The sequence below is a fragment of the Musa acuminata genome, chromosome BXJ2-5 (genome assembly GCF_036884655.1).
Source record: "Musa acuminata AAA Group cultivar baxijiao chromosome BXJ2-5, Cavendish_Baxijiao_AAA, whole genome shotgun sequence".
Classification (NCBI taxonomy): domain Eukaryota; kingdom Viridiplantae; phylum Streptophyta; class Magnoliopsida; order Zingiberales; family Musaceae; genus Musa; species Musa acuminata.
The window spans coordinates 2,605,360-2,622,902 of record NC_088342.1 but is presented as its reverse complement, the minus strand read 5'-3'; the positions used below and the strand labels follow the sequence as shown (position 1 = coordinate 2,622,902).

Below are 17,543 nucleotides of genomic sequence, written 5' to 3'. Positions count from 1 at the left end.
AATATATATGCCAATCCAGAGGTTACAGTGATGCTGAATTAAATCTTGCATGAGTCACTATATTTTTACCTTGCTAGAGTGCAATTATGGTATTGCTTTTTATTTATGCATGTAAACAATTTTCTGACTTGTTATATATGCTTTGCTAAACATGTTAATGTAAACTATAAAGTTGATTTTGGTTCTTACTTTTCAGCCTGAGGCATTTCTAAAAGTTCGTCCACGTTGTGAAGCTCCAAGAAGAGAGATGGTTTATCCTATGAATTATACACCATGCCGTTATGTAAGGATATCTTGCTTGCGTGGAAACCCAATAGCTATATTTTTTATTCAGGTATCCCCAAATTATTATCTTCATCAATTCAATTATCTCGTCTAATTTGATGGTACTCGCTAGGCCAGAATTGGTTCCTCGGGATCAGAAAAATGAATATCTAGTTAGCTTTTTGACTCTTTATACCAAATACTCTGAAATGATTCAGTTGTGTTATGCATGATGTTTATGTCTGGAACCAAGGGCATAGCCTTCACTAACCTATATAGAGAATGCTGGAATAATTTTAGTTCCTTGCACCTTTATCACCTGTATAAGTTCAGTATGTTCAACAAGTGTCAACATAGATTTCTACTGTCATTTTATTGTTTATTCTAGTTATTGTTTTACGCCTTTGAAGAAAATGAATCTTCTAGGTTGTGTACATGGATTGCTGGCATCTGATTGTTTATTCTAGTCAATGTTTTATACCTTTGAAGAAATAGAAACTTCTTAATATTCTCTTTTTAAATTCATTGCATTTTACTGCTTTCATGTTGTTACGTATTTTTTCTGGATATTCTGTTAGTTACATATTGTACTTGAATCATTGAATCATTAATGCCAGCTTATGGGGGTTACTGTTACTGGATTGGAACCTGAGCTTCAACCTATTGCTAATTACTTGATACCACATATTATATCACACAAGCAAGATGCTCATGATATGCATCTTCAGGTAAATTGCTATGTTTTTATGATATTTATTTTCAATTTTATCATTATATTTCTGCCCTTATTTTAAGCCAAACTCTAATTCCAAATTGTTGATAGCTGCTTCAAGATGTGGCAAAGAACCTGCTGGTTTTTCTTCCGGAGCTGGAGGTGCAATAATGGCTATTTTCTTCTTAGTTTGTCCCACTGCATTTGTTCGTCTTCTTCTGTTTGGCATTGTCTTTTTTGTGATGGTTAGACAGTTTTCATTTCACTCATTGCAGACAGATCTTACCAATTTTCCCGATGCTGCTGAGACTAACATTCGTTTTTTTGCAATGCTTGCTGGTCCATTCTATCCAATTCTGCGTCTTTCTAATGAAAGGTGAAAATTCAACTATTATTTGGAAATTGTGTTGCGAGTACTAATGGAGGCCTTTTGCTAATTATACTTTGAGACACTTCTTCACATGAAACTTTGAGGCAATTTTTTTAAATTGCTTCACATGAAGCTTGATGGTCCCAAATTCCAATTGCAAAACAATTTTTATAGATCCATAAATGGCTAGTTTCTACTTTCTAGATTTCTAGATACTAGAACCTGATCAACTTTGCAACTGCATCTATTTAAGTTTTACCCATGATGTGTTCTGTCATAGTGTTCTGGCAGTTGCCAAAGCATGGGGTGTTCATTTTGTTGCATTGTTGGAGAACTGTATAGCGAGTATAAGCTAGTATAGCAAATGTGAACAATTTCAGAGATTAACTTAAGATTTAAGATTTCCATGCTGCTTTGTGCTTGTGTGTACTGACAAAGAGCCAGCATTGTGCATGACCAATCCTAATTATAGGATCCATAGATCCCAAGAGAGCCTGCAATAGTGCAGGCATAATATCGTATATGCACACTGTTATGATGCAAGTCAGGATTGAGAATGTGGCTTGAATATATTTGTCTGCCAAGCATGTTTCTTATCCAAGGGTTCAATAGATTTAGAGTGATAATGAGACAACACATCTTGGTAAATTAATCAGTGAATTGATGTGAATTTGTTAGGCTGTTAGGTGATATGATATGTTCTTGTTTTCTCTTTTTCTACTGCCTTGGTAGCTTTCCATAATTGTTTATCAGTTATTCATTGACCAGCAGTCATTGGCCAATAGATTACTGCTGCTCAGTGGATATCATCTGATCATTTGCAACATATTACTTATTGGTGGATAACTGTGCATTGGTGTTAATGTATTTGGGAGGCTACCAGGAGAGGGTTGTGAGCCTTGTCATAGGAGAATGACACAAAAAAGAAGTATGTTATTAATTATGCATGTGATGTAGGACAATATGCATGGAAGAGTCTTGAAACAAAATTCTTTTCTAGGATTTGATAGTTGTTGAATGGAGAAAATATATTAGTTGAGAGGAAAGAAGAAAACAAAATATAGAAAAAAATAATTAGCGGACTTGTTGTGGCCCAAGAAGAAACTCCCCAGAATGAAAGTCGCATCTCAACACCATGTTTTGCATGTGAATGATTTATACTGTCGAAAAAGAAATGTGGCCTCACACCACACATACATAATGTGGGAAAATAGCTCATTTATTCATTCATTGATTTATTCATATCTCACTTACAATTCCTTTCCTTTTTTGTAGAACACACGCAAAAGAAAATAAAAATGAAAATTAGAATAAAGCAAAATTTCAAAATTCAATTTATCATTAATCTTCTTTCTTATAAGAAAATAACTTTCCTTATTTGATATGGAGAATAACCTCTCCTTTTGATGATAAATCCGATTGATAAATATTGATATATTTACATCTTTGTACTAATTTTCAATCAAGAAGATTCTTTCTTATGGAGATGAATTTTTCAATTAAACTTAATGCTTTTTTTTTTATTTTTCTTTAGAATCTTCAAGCCTATGGTTGCCCTTTTCTTTTGGTTGACTTTGTTTTTTTCTTCTTAGACATCTTAGTAACTAATATTATGATTGTCATAGATGTTGCGATATGACAACTTATAAAAATTTGTGAGAGACACTCTAAACTAGTTAAAATAATTAAAGAGAAAAGTAAAGTCAAATTTTCTCGCATTAGCTTGTGAGGTCAGATGTGGATTGTGTCCACTCCTAAAGTGAGTTCAGTCCTCGTACCCTCATAATTGTCAGACTCAAAAGGGACACTAACTTGACCAAACCTTTTGGGTCAGTAGTTCATTGGTTGAACGTATGGATCAAGTGATTGGACTGCAGGTTTGATATAAAAATATATTTATATTGCGTAACTGATAAAAAAAAATATGTATAAAAGAGAGATATATAATATTTAAAATATATAACAAAAATATAGTTACAAATTTCATTTTGTTATAGAATAAAAATCATGAAATTGGATGAGCGATAGGTTAAAATTTAAAGTCCAATAAGTTTCCTGATAGGAAAAAACAGGTCATTATGTGATTTGTTATGATAAAAGAAGAAAAATAAAAGATTGTAAAAGAAAGCAAAGAGGACTTTGACGTAAAAGGGACACGAGTGATGAGAAAGAAATTAAGGATGAAAGAAATAGAATAAGAATGGGCAACAAGAGAAAGAACAAGAGATAGAAAGAAAAGATAGAACAGAGAATAATGAGGTGGCAAGTGAGATATGGGTTGGATAATAATGTGCTTTGAGAAAGCATCTAATTTTTTACTTTTTTCGAATACCTCAAAAAAGTAAGTATGAGTATCTATATTCAAGAATAATGTGGTCAACATTAATAAGAAATGGTCCAATCAACAAACCATACTAGCGAAGGGTCCAATTCTCGATCTTTCCAGTCCGGTTTTAGTAACTATGTTTGAACTCTTGTTCTTCATGGTTTCAATTGTTGTGATATATTCATCATGCTGTATTGGTCCAAAATCATACATATATTCTGACACGATGCCCATATTGGTCAAAGTTAAAATGTTGTATTTGTAATGTTTTGAAAGTTAGGGGTTTTTCCTTGCAATTATAATAAGTTTCCACATGGAAACATCCTTTATGCTTGGCATGGATATTCATGTACACCATCTGCTAAGATTGTCAAGAAAAGGAAAAAGAAAAAAAACAAGAAGGCTGAGCTAATATAACTGATGGCATGAAAAATTTGGTTGATTGAAGATGCCACTAAAACTGATACCAAACAAGCATCTTGCAGAATAAGAAAGAATAAAGATAATTAAGGATCAACTGATCACGTTTGTTATAGCATGAGCCTTGACTCTAAATGCAGTTGGGATACCCAAAGATTACGTTCTCTTTTAGTAATAATTGTTTCATCTATGTTATAGTAGATACTGACCATCTGTATAATGTGACCATCGCACAGGAAATTGTTATGCATCTTTGTTCACTGGTTCTCATCTAAAGTTCCTTTTTCCATTGATATGTAGGAAAGCTTCAAATGTGTTGCCTTTTTCTTCTGATTTAGATGCATCCAAGAGCAATCCATCCTCTACTTTAACTGTTTCGTCCAACTTTGAGGTAGGTGCATTTATGTTTGATTTTTTATATTTATTGAAATAAAATTACTCACTGCTTACCTTTGCTCATATGGTTAGTTGACACTTGTAGATATCTATTGTTTCTAACTGTTGCTGCTTCGAAATCTTGCTGCTTGATTGAACGCTACTTGCCAAAAATATTCCAATACTATGCTATGGACTATTCGAATGCAAAAATAATTTTTTTCAGAAATAAGATTCTCAATATCATTAGATGCATTCAAGAGCAACCCATCTTCTACTTTAACTGTTTCATCAAACTTTGAGGTAGGTGCATTTATATTTGATTTTTTTTATCTTTATTGAAATAAAATTAGTCAGTGCTTACCTTTGCTCATATGGTTAGTTGACACTTGCAGATATCTATTGTTTCTAACTGTTGCTGCTTTGAAATCTTGCTGCTTGATTGAACCCTAATTGCTAAAAATATCGCAATACTATGCTATGGACTTTGTTTTCAGAAATAATAGTCCCAATATCATAGGCAATAGTCTGTGAATATTCATGGTGGTGCATGGTTGACATTGTGATAACTCATCAGGCTTATGTTGTGTCGAGACCATTAAGTCTAAAAGCCATCAGCTTTGGCAGACGACTACTATTGCAATCAGAAGTTGACTTGCCTAACAGTGGCCTCAATAAAAGAACTGAGCGGTGATGATTGCTTTAGTTTCTTACCCTGAAAAGGCAAACAATATTTGAGGGAGGAAAATTCACCACAGGATCCCATAACCTTCTGAAGGGTCCATAAAGTTATTCAAAGAAGACATGTCTAAAAGGCCTTTGTAGTTAGAATCGTGGTTTTAACTTTTGGTCCAGTACTGGTTTTATTAATATACCAGATTAGTATGGTGCCAGTGTAGCAGGGAAGTACACCAACCTGTATCAACTGGAGCAAAAATAACAAAGTCTAAAAGTTTAAATACCGACCATGATCCACCATTGATTTCAGTAATCTACCAGATTGGTATGGTAACAGTATGGCAGGCAGTATACCAAGTTGTACCACCTGGTATCAGGAAAAGAACACCAAAAGATTAAATACCAACCAGTTTCGTAACATATGGTTCGATACTAGTCCTTGCTTGGATATGTGCTTACTGACCGGTATCTGAAACCATGTTTGGAATTAATCACATTCTTGATACCTGGTACAGCTATATGAGACTTGTGACAACTAGCACTGCAAGAGTTGAGTGGCTTGAATGAACAAATGAATGTCTGGGTTCTGTCTTGATTCATCTTTCCAGGGCAAGTACTTCATGAAGCTTTTTGAACTCTAAAATTGATTTTTTTTTTCCCCTCTAATAGTTCTACGCTATGTTAGAGCATCTTCCTTCTAGGCTTCTAATCCTTTAGTTAGGATTTAAAGAGACAAGCACTTTTTACTCAATTTGAGTTACAGTAAGACTATGGTCAGGACTCAGGATATCAAGATTGGAACATGGCAGGTAAGGATGAGCTGAAAATACATGCAAATAACATGCACAAAAAATTTCCTGGTCATATTTGAGTCGTGTTTACCTGCGCTTTTTATTCAATGCTTGTATCTTTAGTGATCTACCCTGACCACATCTTGTTGTAAAAAAATCTCTGCATTTGAAGTAGTTCTTCATCATGCATCAGAAGTGTCTTTTTTCTGTGAGATCTTTCATAGGTGATTTGACTTTGCAATGAGATACAGAATGATACACTCCGAGATGGTTGTGGTGCATGCATAAGATTCTTCCTATAAATATTAAACTATTGGAGATAACATATTCTTGAGTTAAATTTTCCATTGTTGCTGATCTCTTGAAGATGGTTCAGCATCAATGATTACTTGAAGAGAACCCAACCCTGGTGCCACTTGACCTCTCAGATCCCCTTGAAGATCAATGGGTGTGCTTGACTTTGTCATCAGCATTGTTCTGGTTAAAGGACAATCATCATCAGGATTTGCTGGAAGTTTGTGACATTGTGGTGTTGGTGCACAGAATTGGTGCATTTTTACAGACATTGAAGCCAATAATTCTTAGCTTGTTTTGTGTGTTCAGGAACAAAAATGTGATCATGAGCTACTCTCGGAAAAGTTGTTGCCTATGTGAAGATGTAGGGTGGACTTATTGTAAAATGTAGACTCTATTGCAAATATGATACTATATCACAAGAGTTCATTGTGATGTATGTTTGAACCTGGAAGTGGGGTTGACAGCAACAATTTGCTCCACAAAACCTCTTTAGTGTTTTTTTTCTAATGGAAGTTGGCTGCCAGATGTTGCTTTCCTGTAATGGAAACTGATAAAGCCCGACATTATAGGATTTACCTAACATCAGTATCTCAGAACTGTATATAACTACTACATGGACAAGGATTACACCTACTGTCTTGTAGGGATATCATGATTTGAGTCTTGTAGTTTTGAAGCAATAAACTACCATCTCTTTTAAGTCTTCATCCCTTTTTAGCTGAATGAGATCAAGAATGTTGTGTCGCTACACCAGACTCTGTAAAGATATTAGGCTTTGGGTTTTTCTTCTTAAGGTTTAGTGGCAGAGGTTCTTGATGTTTTTGTTAATCATTTGAGATATGATTTGAGCCAAGCCAAGATAAACCTTTATGGAGTCAAATTGTAGTCTTCAGATGATAATTAAATGATCTATTTTTATTATATAGATTATCTACAATGTTGGAATTAAGGTTTTAATTGTTGTGATTTTCATATTGGCTTAAAAATTTCATGCTAATATGGTTTTAAAAAACCCAGTAAAAAGGATGTTGGACATTATGTGTATAAACACATTTTGACAATGTATTTCTTGGCTGTGCCAGTTAGATAGTGCTTTCTAGGACAAACTAGTTTGAACTTATGAGAACCTGATCAATTTTGGTCCAAGGCAACATGAAATCAATGGTTTAACACCTCGGTTGGTTTAGGGTTTCAAGCTTTTTTGAAGTGGAGGATGTCACTTCTTTTCAGAGGGGAGATAAGGGGAGAAAGACAGGAGAGCTGATGTGATTCTTGTAGGAGGTAAGCATTTTATATTTCTATAATCTCAAACCTTTTTTTCTTTTTTTTTAGTAATGCTGGTAGTTTGCCTTGGCACTGTGGTGATTTTTTTCATGCGGATGATATGTATCATACCAGATTGCTAGCTGAAACAGGGATCACTAGGTGGACTTAGATCATATACTGCAAATGCTAATGGTTTTTTCCTTTTTACCAAAAATTACATACTTTATATGTATGTTCTGAAAAGATAAATACTATTGTCACTAAAGGTATAGTCACGTCCTTGCAATATTTGCAGGCACAACCAAGAAGATCACGCAGTCCACCCTTCCCTGAACTTGCTTGCAGTTCTATAGCATTTCGATCTGATGCTGTCATCATTCTGTTAAGGAAGGCATATAAAGAGTCTCATTTGGGAATTGTTTGTCGGAGAGTATGTATTTGTTGTCTTTAATCTTTTCTATGGTAATAGCTAGTCCTGAGTTCTCTAAGACTTGAGTTAATATTTATGTGTTGGCCCTTTTGCTTCTTAGGCTTCAATAGCACTGCACAGACTTGTAGAAGCAAATAATTTACTAGGGGAGTCAGCATGTACTGATGACTTGGGTCTGTCTTCTATATCTGATGAAATTGTTAAAACTGAAGTAACCAGTCATATGCAACCTGCTGATTACTCGAGCTTGTTTGGGGAAGAATTCAAATTACCTGAAGATTATTGGGATGCTTCTTATTTGAATGTCTTGGATATATCTGCAGTGGAAGAAGGCATTCTCCATGTCTTATTTGGATGTGCTTCACAAGTATGTTCAAAGTGGTCACCAACTTTATTATGTTTTTTAAACTAATGATCCTGTTTTTTTTCCTATTGGAATAACTTTTATCCACCAGGAGTCTGCTTCTGTATTAAAATTGTTGAGTGCTTACATGCTTTTATAATGAATATACAGCCTCTCCTGTGCTGCAAATTGGCTGACAGTAATTCAAATTTTTGGTCCCTATTACCACTTATACAAGCACTGCTTCCAGGTGAAAGGTCTTCTGTTTTAGCACCTTCGAGTGGTTTATTTATTAATTAATTTGGATGGATTCTGATTCTCTTTCATTTGATAGCACTTCGTCCTCCGATTAGCCTCCCAGATCAAGTTGATGATAGTTTTTCACAGTGGAATCATCCTTCTGTCCAGCATGCTCTCTCTCAGGTTCAGCAGTGATGCATCTGGGTGATATATGTTACATGCATTTGTATTTTTATCAAAAGTCTCAACAATTCACATTAATCTGTTGTTGCAGATAATAACAATGTCATCATCATCAGTATATCATCCTCTTCTTCATGCTTGTGCGGGCTATCTGTCTTCATTCTTATCATCTCATGTCTGTTGGTTTCATATCAAGTTTAATTATGAATAGACAACTTACTTTTTGGCTTTCGATCTAAGCAAGCATTTATTTTTCAATCATCAGGCAAAGGCAGCATGTGTATTGATTGATTTATGCTCTGGACCATTATCACCATGGATATCTACAATTACTGCAAAGGTTTCATGTTTTCCCATTATAAGTCTACATATGAAGTCAACGACTTATATTTTGTAACTGCGTCGACCCTTTTTCAGGTTGATCTTGCAATTGAACTTCTAGAGGATCTCTTGGGTGTTATTCAAGTAATTCCATCAGTCTTCTTGCTTCTATTACTGTTCCGAAGGTCCAATTCTTTATTATAATGAATGCTTGTTTGGTTGGTTGGTTATAAAGTCATGGATACAAGTGCAGAAGACTGATGCGATGGATATGGGCATGCATCAATGTATAATGTTAACTATTTAACGTGACAAAATTTGGTATTTATTTAATGTTAGAATAGGTAGATGTATATATATCATGATTCATGGTAACTTATTCATCACGAAAATATATAAACAGTGTTTGGTCAATTATCTGACATAAGCAATTAAAACTATCCATGTTTGATGAAAATTTGGTCATTGCTTGGAGCAGATCTGACCAATTTTGTGGTCAATACATTGTGATTTGTTGTGGATGGTCAAATTATCAATCACTAATTTTTTCTTGAAATAATCTTCTCATTTTGAGAAAAATGTTATTTGATTTGAACACTATAGTCCTGGCATACCAAAGACTTTGAAGGTCAGAGGCAATTTGTTCTACTATGGCATGGTTCACATTACCGGTTCGTACCACTATTTCGATCAGCTATCGATACTGTACGTACCGAGTTATACTGAACGTACCAACACATGGTACATTGAGGTGTACCGATATACCACCCGTACCGATCCTTGTGCTGTGGTATAATTGAACAGTCATTAAAAGAAAAATATATAAATGTTTTGTTTGGGTTCATATCTTCTTTGTATTATGTATAATTCTTGTTTGGTATGGCATTTCCGCTTTTTGTTCTTTTAAATTACTGACACTTTTTCTATTGTGTTAAGGAATGAAAAGGTTTTTTACTTCCATTGATTTTGAAAACCACTTTTCAATCTGTTTTGTTACTATCTGATGCCCCCCTCTAGAGTATCCCTTAATGGTCCTGTAATTGTTCCTGTAATTGGTCCTGTAATTGTTCCCACTCTCACTTCTCTTCTATAATTTTCCAATTGTTAAAGTTGTGATTGTTAATGTCCTTCTATAAAACCAAGAAAAACTAAAAGTGAAATAAACATTTTTCTAAGCTAAAAAATAGAATTAACACCAAATTGGCAGTTGAATCGGATCATAGAGTTAAAAAGAAAAGGAGTTGGCATCATTATGTAGTCTCACCATTTGATGATGTATGGTAATATTTCAAGTTTGCCGGCAGTGGTTGATGACTGTCGAACTATGTCATGCCAGTATACTAGTAGCATGGAGTTTGGTTTTATGCCAAGGATCTCCCTGAACACATAATCAAGCACAAGGCTTGTTCCGACCATATGCTCGAACCATGCTGATCGGCATGTATTGTACTAACATGTCCATCCCGATGAACTAAAAAAAAACTTTCTATGACCTATCATAGATGTTATTTTTTGATCCATCTATTATCTTAATGTGAAGTTTCCAATAGTATCAGCCATTTATACACTTGAATAAAACCTTGATCTCTTGAATTTGATCCTGATCATGATAGCATTTATTGTAAAGCTGAAATACTTGTCCACTGGATTGGAGTTTTCCATTTTTTTTTAGATTGCAAATAAAGAACCTACTGTTTGAGTGTTCTGATGATACAACTATGACACAGCTTTGTACAGAGTTCTTTGGAGTGCTGCGCTCAACTCTTATGGGACTTTTATGGACCAATATAACTACTGTGGTGGCGTTGATAGCTATATATTTCTTTAAGTGTAGCAGATTATATTTTATGACATGTTTCTTAGATGCCAATATACATTTAAAATGTTTTTCTATATTTTCGTGAAGTTTGGTCATATTAATTTTTCACCTCCTTTCTTACACCCTACTCTGTTTTGCCGTTCACCTCCTCCTTTTCTTGAACATGGGAGCTTGGTTCACTAACTGTAATGTCCAGGATACACCTTGACTCTGTGCTTTCGCAGAACTTATTTTACCAAGGTCACAAAATACTTGTATAACTTATTATAATAAGTTGTATCACATATTATAATTTATAGACCGACCAAGGACCTTGCATTTGATTAGGTAGTGAGATCTTACTGATACTTAATGCATTATGATCTTAATTTTTTACTGATTTCATCAGGCTTTTTTTGGACATGCACAATTGGTCATAAAAAAAAAATCAGTCGGGTTCTGATGCAGTACCTTGTTTCTGTGGCAGTCCATGATGGATCTACCAACAGGTTTTAGTATGAAATTGTCTCTTTGTGAGTTCCACACATCGCAGCTAGCAACATGCATGTGACAGCTCTCTTGCACACTTTCACTATGTTGTTTCTAAGACTAATGAAGTTTTAGCTCTTGATTTTTTTAAGGTACCATAAAACATTTTCTTTATGGAACCATATATTTTAACTTCTAAGAACCTACAATTGAATGTTTTTAGCGACTCACTTTCTGCAAGCATATTTGAGGAAAAGAGCATTTCCTGCTGTTTACCTATGGTGGATCATGTTTCTTATGCAGGATAAGATTTTTTTCATGCAGCTTTTATGCATGAAACAATAAGGATCCTACCTTTGAATTTGGAATTAGCTACAATTGGTTTATTCAAATCCTATGAATGCAAGTGCTTTAGTTCTAGTTACTGTCATTTAGTCTTATTCGGGCTATACTTTTTCCTTTCTAGTTCATGAACCCTGCATCTGGCGTCCATCTTTCATCTGCCTGTGCTCAAGAAACTATGAATTTCATCAGAGTCCCCTAGTTATTTTTCCAAATTCTACCTACTTCCTCCTGAATAAAAATTCAAGACAAGGAAAAAAAATCTTGATATATTTTCGTATGACAGATTATGCACTTATTTTCATTTTTCATGTTTGGTTGACTCTGTTCATAATGCCTCTACCAGGGTGTTCCACAATCTGCTGGTCGTGCTCGTGCTGTTTTAAAGTATATCTTGCTGGCCTTGTCTGGCCATATGGATGATGTACTATCAAAATATAAGGTTTGGCCTTCTGTTGAAGTATCAAGCATAACTTTTTAGCATACTGTTTCCAGTCAGATAGATGATGCTTTTACCATCTGTGTAGGAATTTAAACATAGGCTTCTATTTCTTTTGGAGATGCTAGAACCCTTTCTTGATCCTGTGATTACTGGAACAAAGAATACAACTTTTGAAGATGCTTCTGATATACACTTGGAGAAACAGAAGAACTGTTCTATTGCACTCAATGTTATACGTACTGCATTACGAAGGCCTGCCATTCTTCCTTCTGTGGAATCTGAATGGAGACGTGGATCTGTTGCACCAAGGTCTACTGTAACAGCATATGATAATATCATAGGGAAAATAAAAAAAGTTAAACATCTTTATGGTTTATACTTGATAGTGCTTATTTTTGGAAGATACAAAAAGAGAGAATGAAGTGATTGGTGTAGACTGCTGTTTAAAAAGATGTGAGAGTAAAAAAAAAAAAAAATTGTGTTTTTTGCAACAAAAGGAATCTTATCAATGCACCTTGTTGGTTGTTACATTACTTGGTTTTCATTTAGCTGACAATATACTGTCTTTCTATATTGCAGTGTACTTCTTTCTGTTCTGGGGCCACACATGCCATTACCTTCAGATATTGACCTTTGCAAATGTTCATTTCCTAAAGTGGCTGATCAAGAGTCTTTAGCTGTTTCTTCCGACTCTGTGATCTGTTCTCATGGGGCTTCTAGCATATCCAGTAGTCCAGATGAAGTAAAGGGAAAGATTGATGCATCTGAAGCTGCTACAAGAAAAGATGTACTCCAAGATGCTAACCTGCAGTTTGCTCCTAGAGATCTGTCAAAAATTGTTCTGACAAGTGTTCCCAACTATTTTACTGGGGACTGTATCAGCTTGAATTCTGGTTGTGGTGTTTCAGAGGTGAATAAGATTTCAAATAACAACTTTCAGTTGAATACTGGTTTCTTTGCTGATTACTTCTATTCACAAGCAGATTATCTACAACTTGTAAACCATCAAGATTCGGTATTTAGGGCTTCCGAATTTGAACGTTTGGCATCTGATTTGTGTTCCCAGCATGACATAACCCCAGAAAGCCATGAAGCTGCAATAGATGCCTTACTCTTGGCCGCAGAATGTTATGTCAACCCATTCTTTATGATTTCATATGGATGCAATTCAGAGCTTATGAATCAGATGAAAATTATTGGATCCAAATTCAAGAATAAAACTGGATTAGTGGAGTTTAATAAAGACCTTAAGAGATGTAATGTCAATCTGGAGACAATAGCTTATCTTGAAAGTAAAAGAGATATAACAGTTCTGCAAATTCTGCTTCGTGCCGCTAAACTGGACCTCGAATCTGAGAGAATTTTGGCTCTTGGTAAACCTTATACATATAATTTTGAAGGTAATCAACAGGCTTTGGAAATATCACAAGTGGACATTGAATCAGCTGATGTGGTAACATTGGTTAGGCAGAATCAATCATTGCTTTGTCACTTTGTAATTCAGCAATTAAGAAGGGAACAACAATCATCACATGAAATTCTGTTACAGAGTCTCCTCTTTCTACTGCATTCTGCAACTGAGTTATCCTGTTCTGCAGAGGATGTTATTGACATTATACTGCAGTCAGCTGAAAATCTTAGTGGACAACTTACAACTTTGTACACCCAACTGAAAGCAGGAAACATACAGCTTGAAATGGAAAAGTTACATGGGCTGCGAAGGCGCTGGGCACTTCTTGAAAGATTGGTAATAGCATCTTCTGGAAATGATGAAGGGACAAATCCCATTGGCATCAAAAGTGCTGGTTTCATCTACAGAACTTTAGTTCCACCTTCATCGTGGATGCAGAAAATATCCAGATTTTCAAGTTGCACATGTCCACTTTCTAGATTTTTAGGATGGATGGGAGTATCTCGATATGCAAAGCAATACTTGAAGGAACACTTGTTTATTGCCTCTGATCTTTCACAAATTTCATCATTGTTATCAATTTTTGTGGATGAGTTAGCACTTACAGATAATTTAGTAAAAAAGAAAATTGAATCTGCATATTCAGATCCATCGGGTACCAAAACACACTCCCAAGTTGATAAAGAATTTGAGTCTTCTAATCAGTCAGATGCTAAACTATCATTTCAAGTACTTTTTCCTCACCTGCATATGTTCTTCCCAAACATGAGAAAGCAGTTTGGTGAGTCTGGAGAGATAATTTTGGAAGCTGTTGGTATGCAACTAAAATCTCTTCCATGCAGTGCTGTTCCAGATATCCTCTGCTGGTTTGCTGACCTTTGTTTGTGGCCATATCTGGAAACAATAAGGAACCATCTTCATGTTACAAAAAATGCTAATCCTTTGAGAGGTCATATCGCTAGAAATGCTAAGGCAGTTATTTTTTACGTGCTTGAATCGATTACTGTTGAGCACATGGAAGCATTGGTTAATGAAATGCCGAGGGTAGCTCACATCTTGATATCTCTTTGTAGAGCCTCCTTTTGTGATGTTGCTTTCCTGAATTCTATTCTATCTCTGTTAGGACCAATAATTTCTTACTCTTTGCGGAAGGCAAGTGATGATGAGAAGCACTTGTCTGATGCATCACTTCATCAGGACTTTCATTTGTCAAATTTTGAAGAACTATTTGACAGTATAAGGTGTGAAAAGGAACTGAATGAGGTTACTGAAGAGAAGAAATTCCAGGGATCATTGATGATTTGCATTTTAGGTCATCTGTTTCCTGATCTGTCCTTCAGGAGGAAGAAAGAAGTTTTAGAATCCTTGTTGTTGTGGGTTGATTTTACCACTTCAGCACCCATATCTTCTATCTATGATTACCTCAGTGCATTCCAGAAACTCATTAACAGCTGTCTCATTGTAGTAGTGCAGGGTCTAAAGTCATTTGGTGTCAATCTGCCACTTGAGAGAAAACAGTCAACTGCAGGTGGTCCCAACTTAAGCATTAATGATGGCTTAACTTATCAGTTTGATTCACCAGATCTTGCAGATGGATATGTGAACGGGTTGTCTAAAACATTTGAAAGTGATGACACCTGCACTGATCTTTTGGGTGAAGGGATTCATATTCTGTCTGCTGGTGAAATTGAAGAACTCTTGGATCGACTCGGAAAGTTAATTTCTGGTCTTCTTCCAGCTATTGAAGCCAGCTGGAACATGCATTATAAGTTGGGAATGAGGCTCACTTGTACATTAGCAAACTGCTTATTTTTCTCAAGATGCTTAAGTGTTGTCATTCAAGCAAGTACCAGAGATGGGGATGGCCAAGACACACACCAATCTGATTCAAGTGACCTTCCATCAAGATACTGGGTGAATGCTCTTGAAGGACTTGTGGGAGCTATATCATCAAGTCAAAAAAATCATTGTTGGCAAGTAGCATCTGCTATGCTTGATTTTCTGTTCAAGTTGCCTGAGAACATTACTTTCTCCTCTGTGGTTTCTTCTCTATGTTCTATGATCTTGATCTTCTGTTGTAATGCACCAAAAATTTCATGGCGTTTGCAGACTGATAAATGGTTATCATCATTATTTGAAAGGGGCATTGATAACCTTAGTGGTAATGAGGCTTCATTGGTGGACTTATTCTGCACAATGTTGGGTCATTCAGAACCAGAACAACGATCTGTTGCATTGCGTCATCTTGGGAGAATTGTTGACCTAGGCAGCTACAATGGTGTGAATGAACTGCCTTACTCAGTTAAACAAAATTTGGTTTGCTCTCGATCTGTAGGGATTGTTCCTGAATCAGTAGCTTCCATTTTAGTTACAAAGACATGGGATAGAGTGATAGTAGTAGCATCCTCTGACCCTTCAATGCTGTTGCGAACACATGCAATGGTGCTGTTACTAGCCTTTGTCCCATATGCAGAGAGAGCTCAACTGCAATCCTTCCTGGTATCCACTCATACCATCCTTCGAGGAATGGGCAAAGTTACTAATTCAATGGAAGTGGGTCATATAACAAGACTCTCATTGCACATTCTGGCAAGTGCATGTCTTTATTCTCCTGCTGAGGATATTACTTTGATACCTGAAAGTGTTTGGAGGAACCTGGAGCAGATGGGAATGTCAAAGATAGGTACTTGCATATTTTTTTACATATTTTGCTGATGTTCGTTTCCAATTATATGTTGTAGTGTAACAACACAAGGGCATCATTGTTATTATGTATTCAAAATATTGTCTTGAACAATCACTTATATAATTTACATTTCCTGTGTTAGAAATTTGTTAGATGAAAAAATTTTAAACCATTAGGCTATTTGAAATTTTTTATTTAATTTCAGGCGTGCTTAATGACTTGGAGAAAAATTTGTGCCTATCTTTGTGCAAACTTAGAAATGAATTTGATGGCGCAAAACCGGTATGTTTGCCCTGTCTGTTTAATGGTTGGTTTTGGCATTTTATTATGTGAAACAATTTATTTTGATTTTTAATCTGTTTTTTCATGGCTTTATGGTCTGTTTGTTACAGCTATCATCCAGCTTTTTAATCTTAGTTTTTTATTTTTTTATGGAAGGTTCTGAAAGAAGTGCTATCATCCAGCTCGATGGGGAAGCCAAGTGATTCTAACTTTCAAAGCATTCGGGAGACAATTCTTCAGGTCAGATACTATGACAGATTATTTCTTTTTTCTTATCTGTTTTGGTGAGGGCAGGGTATTACCACCTATGGAGATGATTTACTCGGTTTGAGCACTTAATGATAAGGCCATGTTTAGATTTGGGGTCCAATTAGTTTTTCCACTGGTTCATTCCACTATCTTACATGAGTCAGTCCTAGCACACACTGATTCAGCGACACCTAGCAGGCCCACAAGTTAGATTTTCTGAAAGAGCCACATATGATGAGTTAGTTTTGGGCAGGAATTCGGAGCCAAAGCATTGTTTGTTTTATTGTTTTATATGGGTTCCTATCTTTGCCTATATTATTTTGTCGCACCCCAAGTCTACCTAAATACATGGTTCTAAACATGGTCCGATATTGGTCTATATTATTTATATATGATATTTTTTGGATGATACCTGGTGGTACAGGTCTGTGTGCTGCTCAGTATATGATCATATCAGTCCAGTAGATTATTGATACTGGTATTGGATCAAGAATTAAATTTTGAGTTTCAAATACCATAGCATATGGACCATACTGTGGTGGTATACATTTGAATTGATTGTGCAAGCATACCAAGCAACTTTTAGTACTGCAGTCCAATAAGACATAAGCAGGGGTATTGAAATAATATTCTGAATTTTATGGCTAGCGGTAACCGAGATATACAATTTCGGGTACAAGATTCGCACAGGTCCAGCCATTGCCAAGTAGTGTCTGGTACATATTGCCGTATCAACACATGATATGTTGTTATGTACCATTCTATGAGGAAGAAGAAGCCCATCACAGTTTATTGTTTGCATATATGCTTCTTGCCATACTTAATACT

The 17,543-nt window shown here is 35.5% G+C and overlaps 1 protein-coding gene across 12 annotated transcripts in view; it reads left to right on the top strand.

Annotated features, from left to right (window-relative positions):
* LOC135581654 (uncharacterized) overlaps positions 1-17,543 on the top strand; it is a 38,880-nt gene that overhangs the window by 7,254 nt on the left and 14,083 nt on the right. For 11 of the 12 annotated variants that reach the window (XM_065107968.1, XM_065107967.1, XM_065107966.1 and 8 more), the window contains exons 3-19: positions 197-334; positions 882-992; positions 1,088-1,138; positions 1,252-1,352; positions 4,393-4,483; positions 7,795-7,929; positions 8,030-8,296; positions 8,444-8,522; positions 8,607-8,695; positions 8,787-8,870; positions 8,961-9,035; positions 9,113-9,160; positions 11,992-12,087; positions 12,173-12,396; positions 12,667-16,181; positions 16,390-16,466; positions 16,623-16,706. In XM_065107968.1, coding sequence (XP_064964040.1) covers positions 197-334; positions 882-992; positions 1,088-1,138; positions 1,252-1,352; positions 4,393-4,483; positions 7,795-7,929; positions 8,030-8,296; positions 8,444-8,522; positions 8,607-8,695; positions 8,787-8,870; positions 8,961-9,035; positions 9,113-9,160; positions 11,992-12,087; positions 12,173-12,396; positions 12,667-16,181; positions 16,390-16,466; positions 16,623-16,706 — 5,265 coding nt within the window. The remainder of the gene's footprint in view (positions 1-196; positions 335-881; positions 993-1,087; positions 1,139-1,251; positions 1,353-4,392; positions 4,484-7,794; positions 7,930-8,029; positions 8,297-8,443; positions 8,523-8,606; positions 8,696-8,786; positions 8,871-8,960; positions 9,036-9,112; positions 9,161-11,991; positions 12,088-12,172; positions 12,397-12,666; positions 16,182-16,389; positions 16,467-16,622; positions 16,707-17,543) is intronic. The other variant, XM_065107971.1, reaches the window with a different exon arrangement.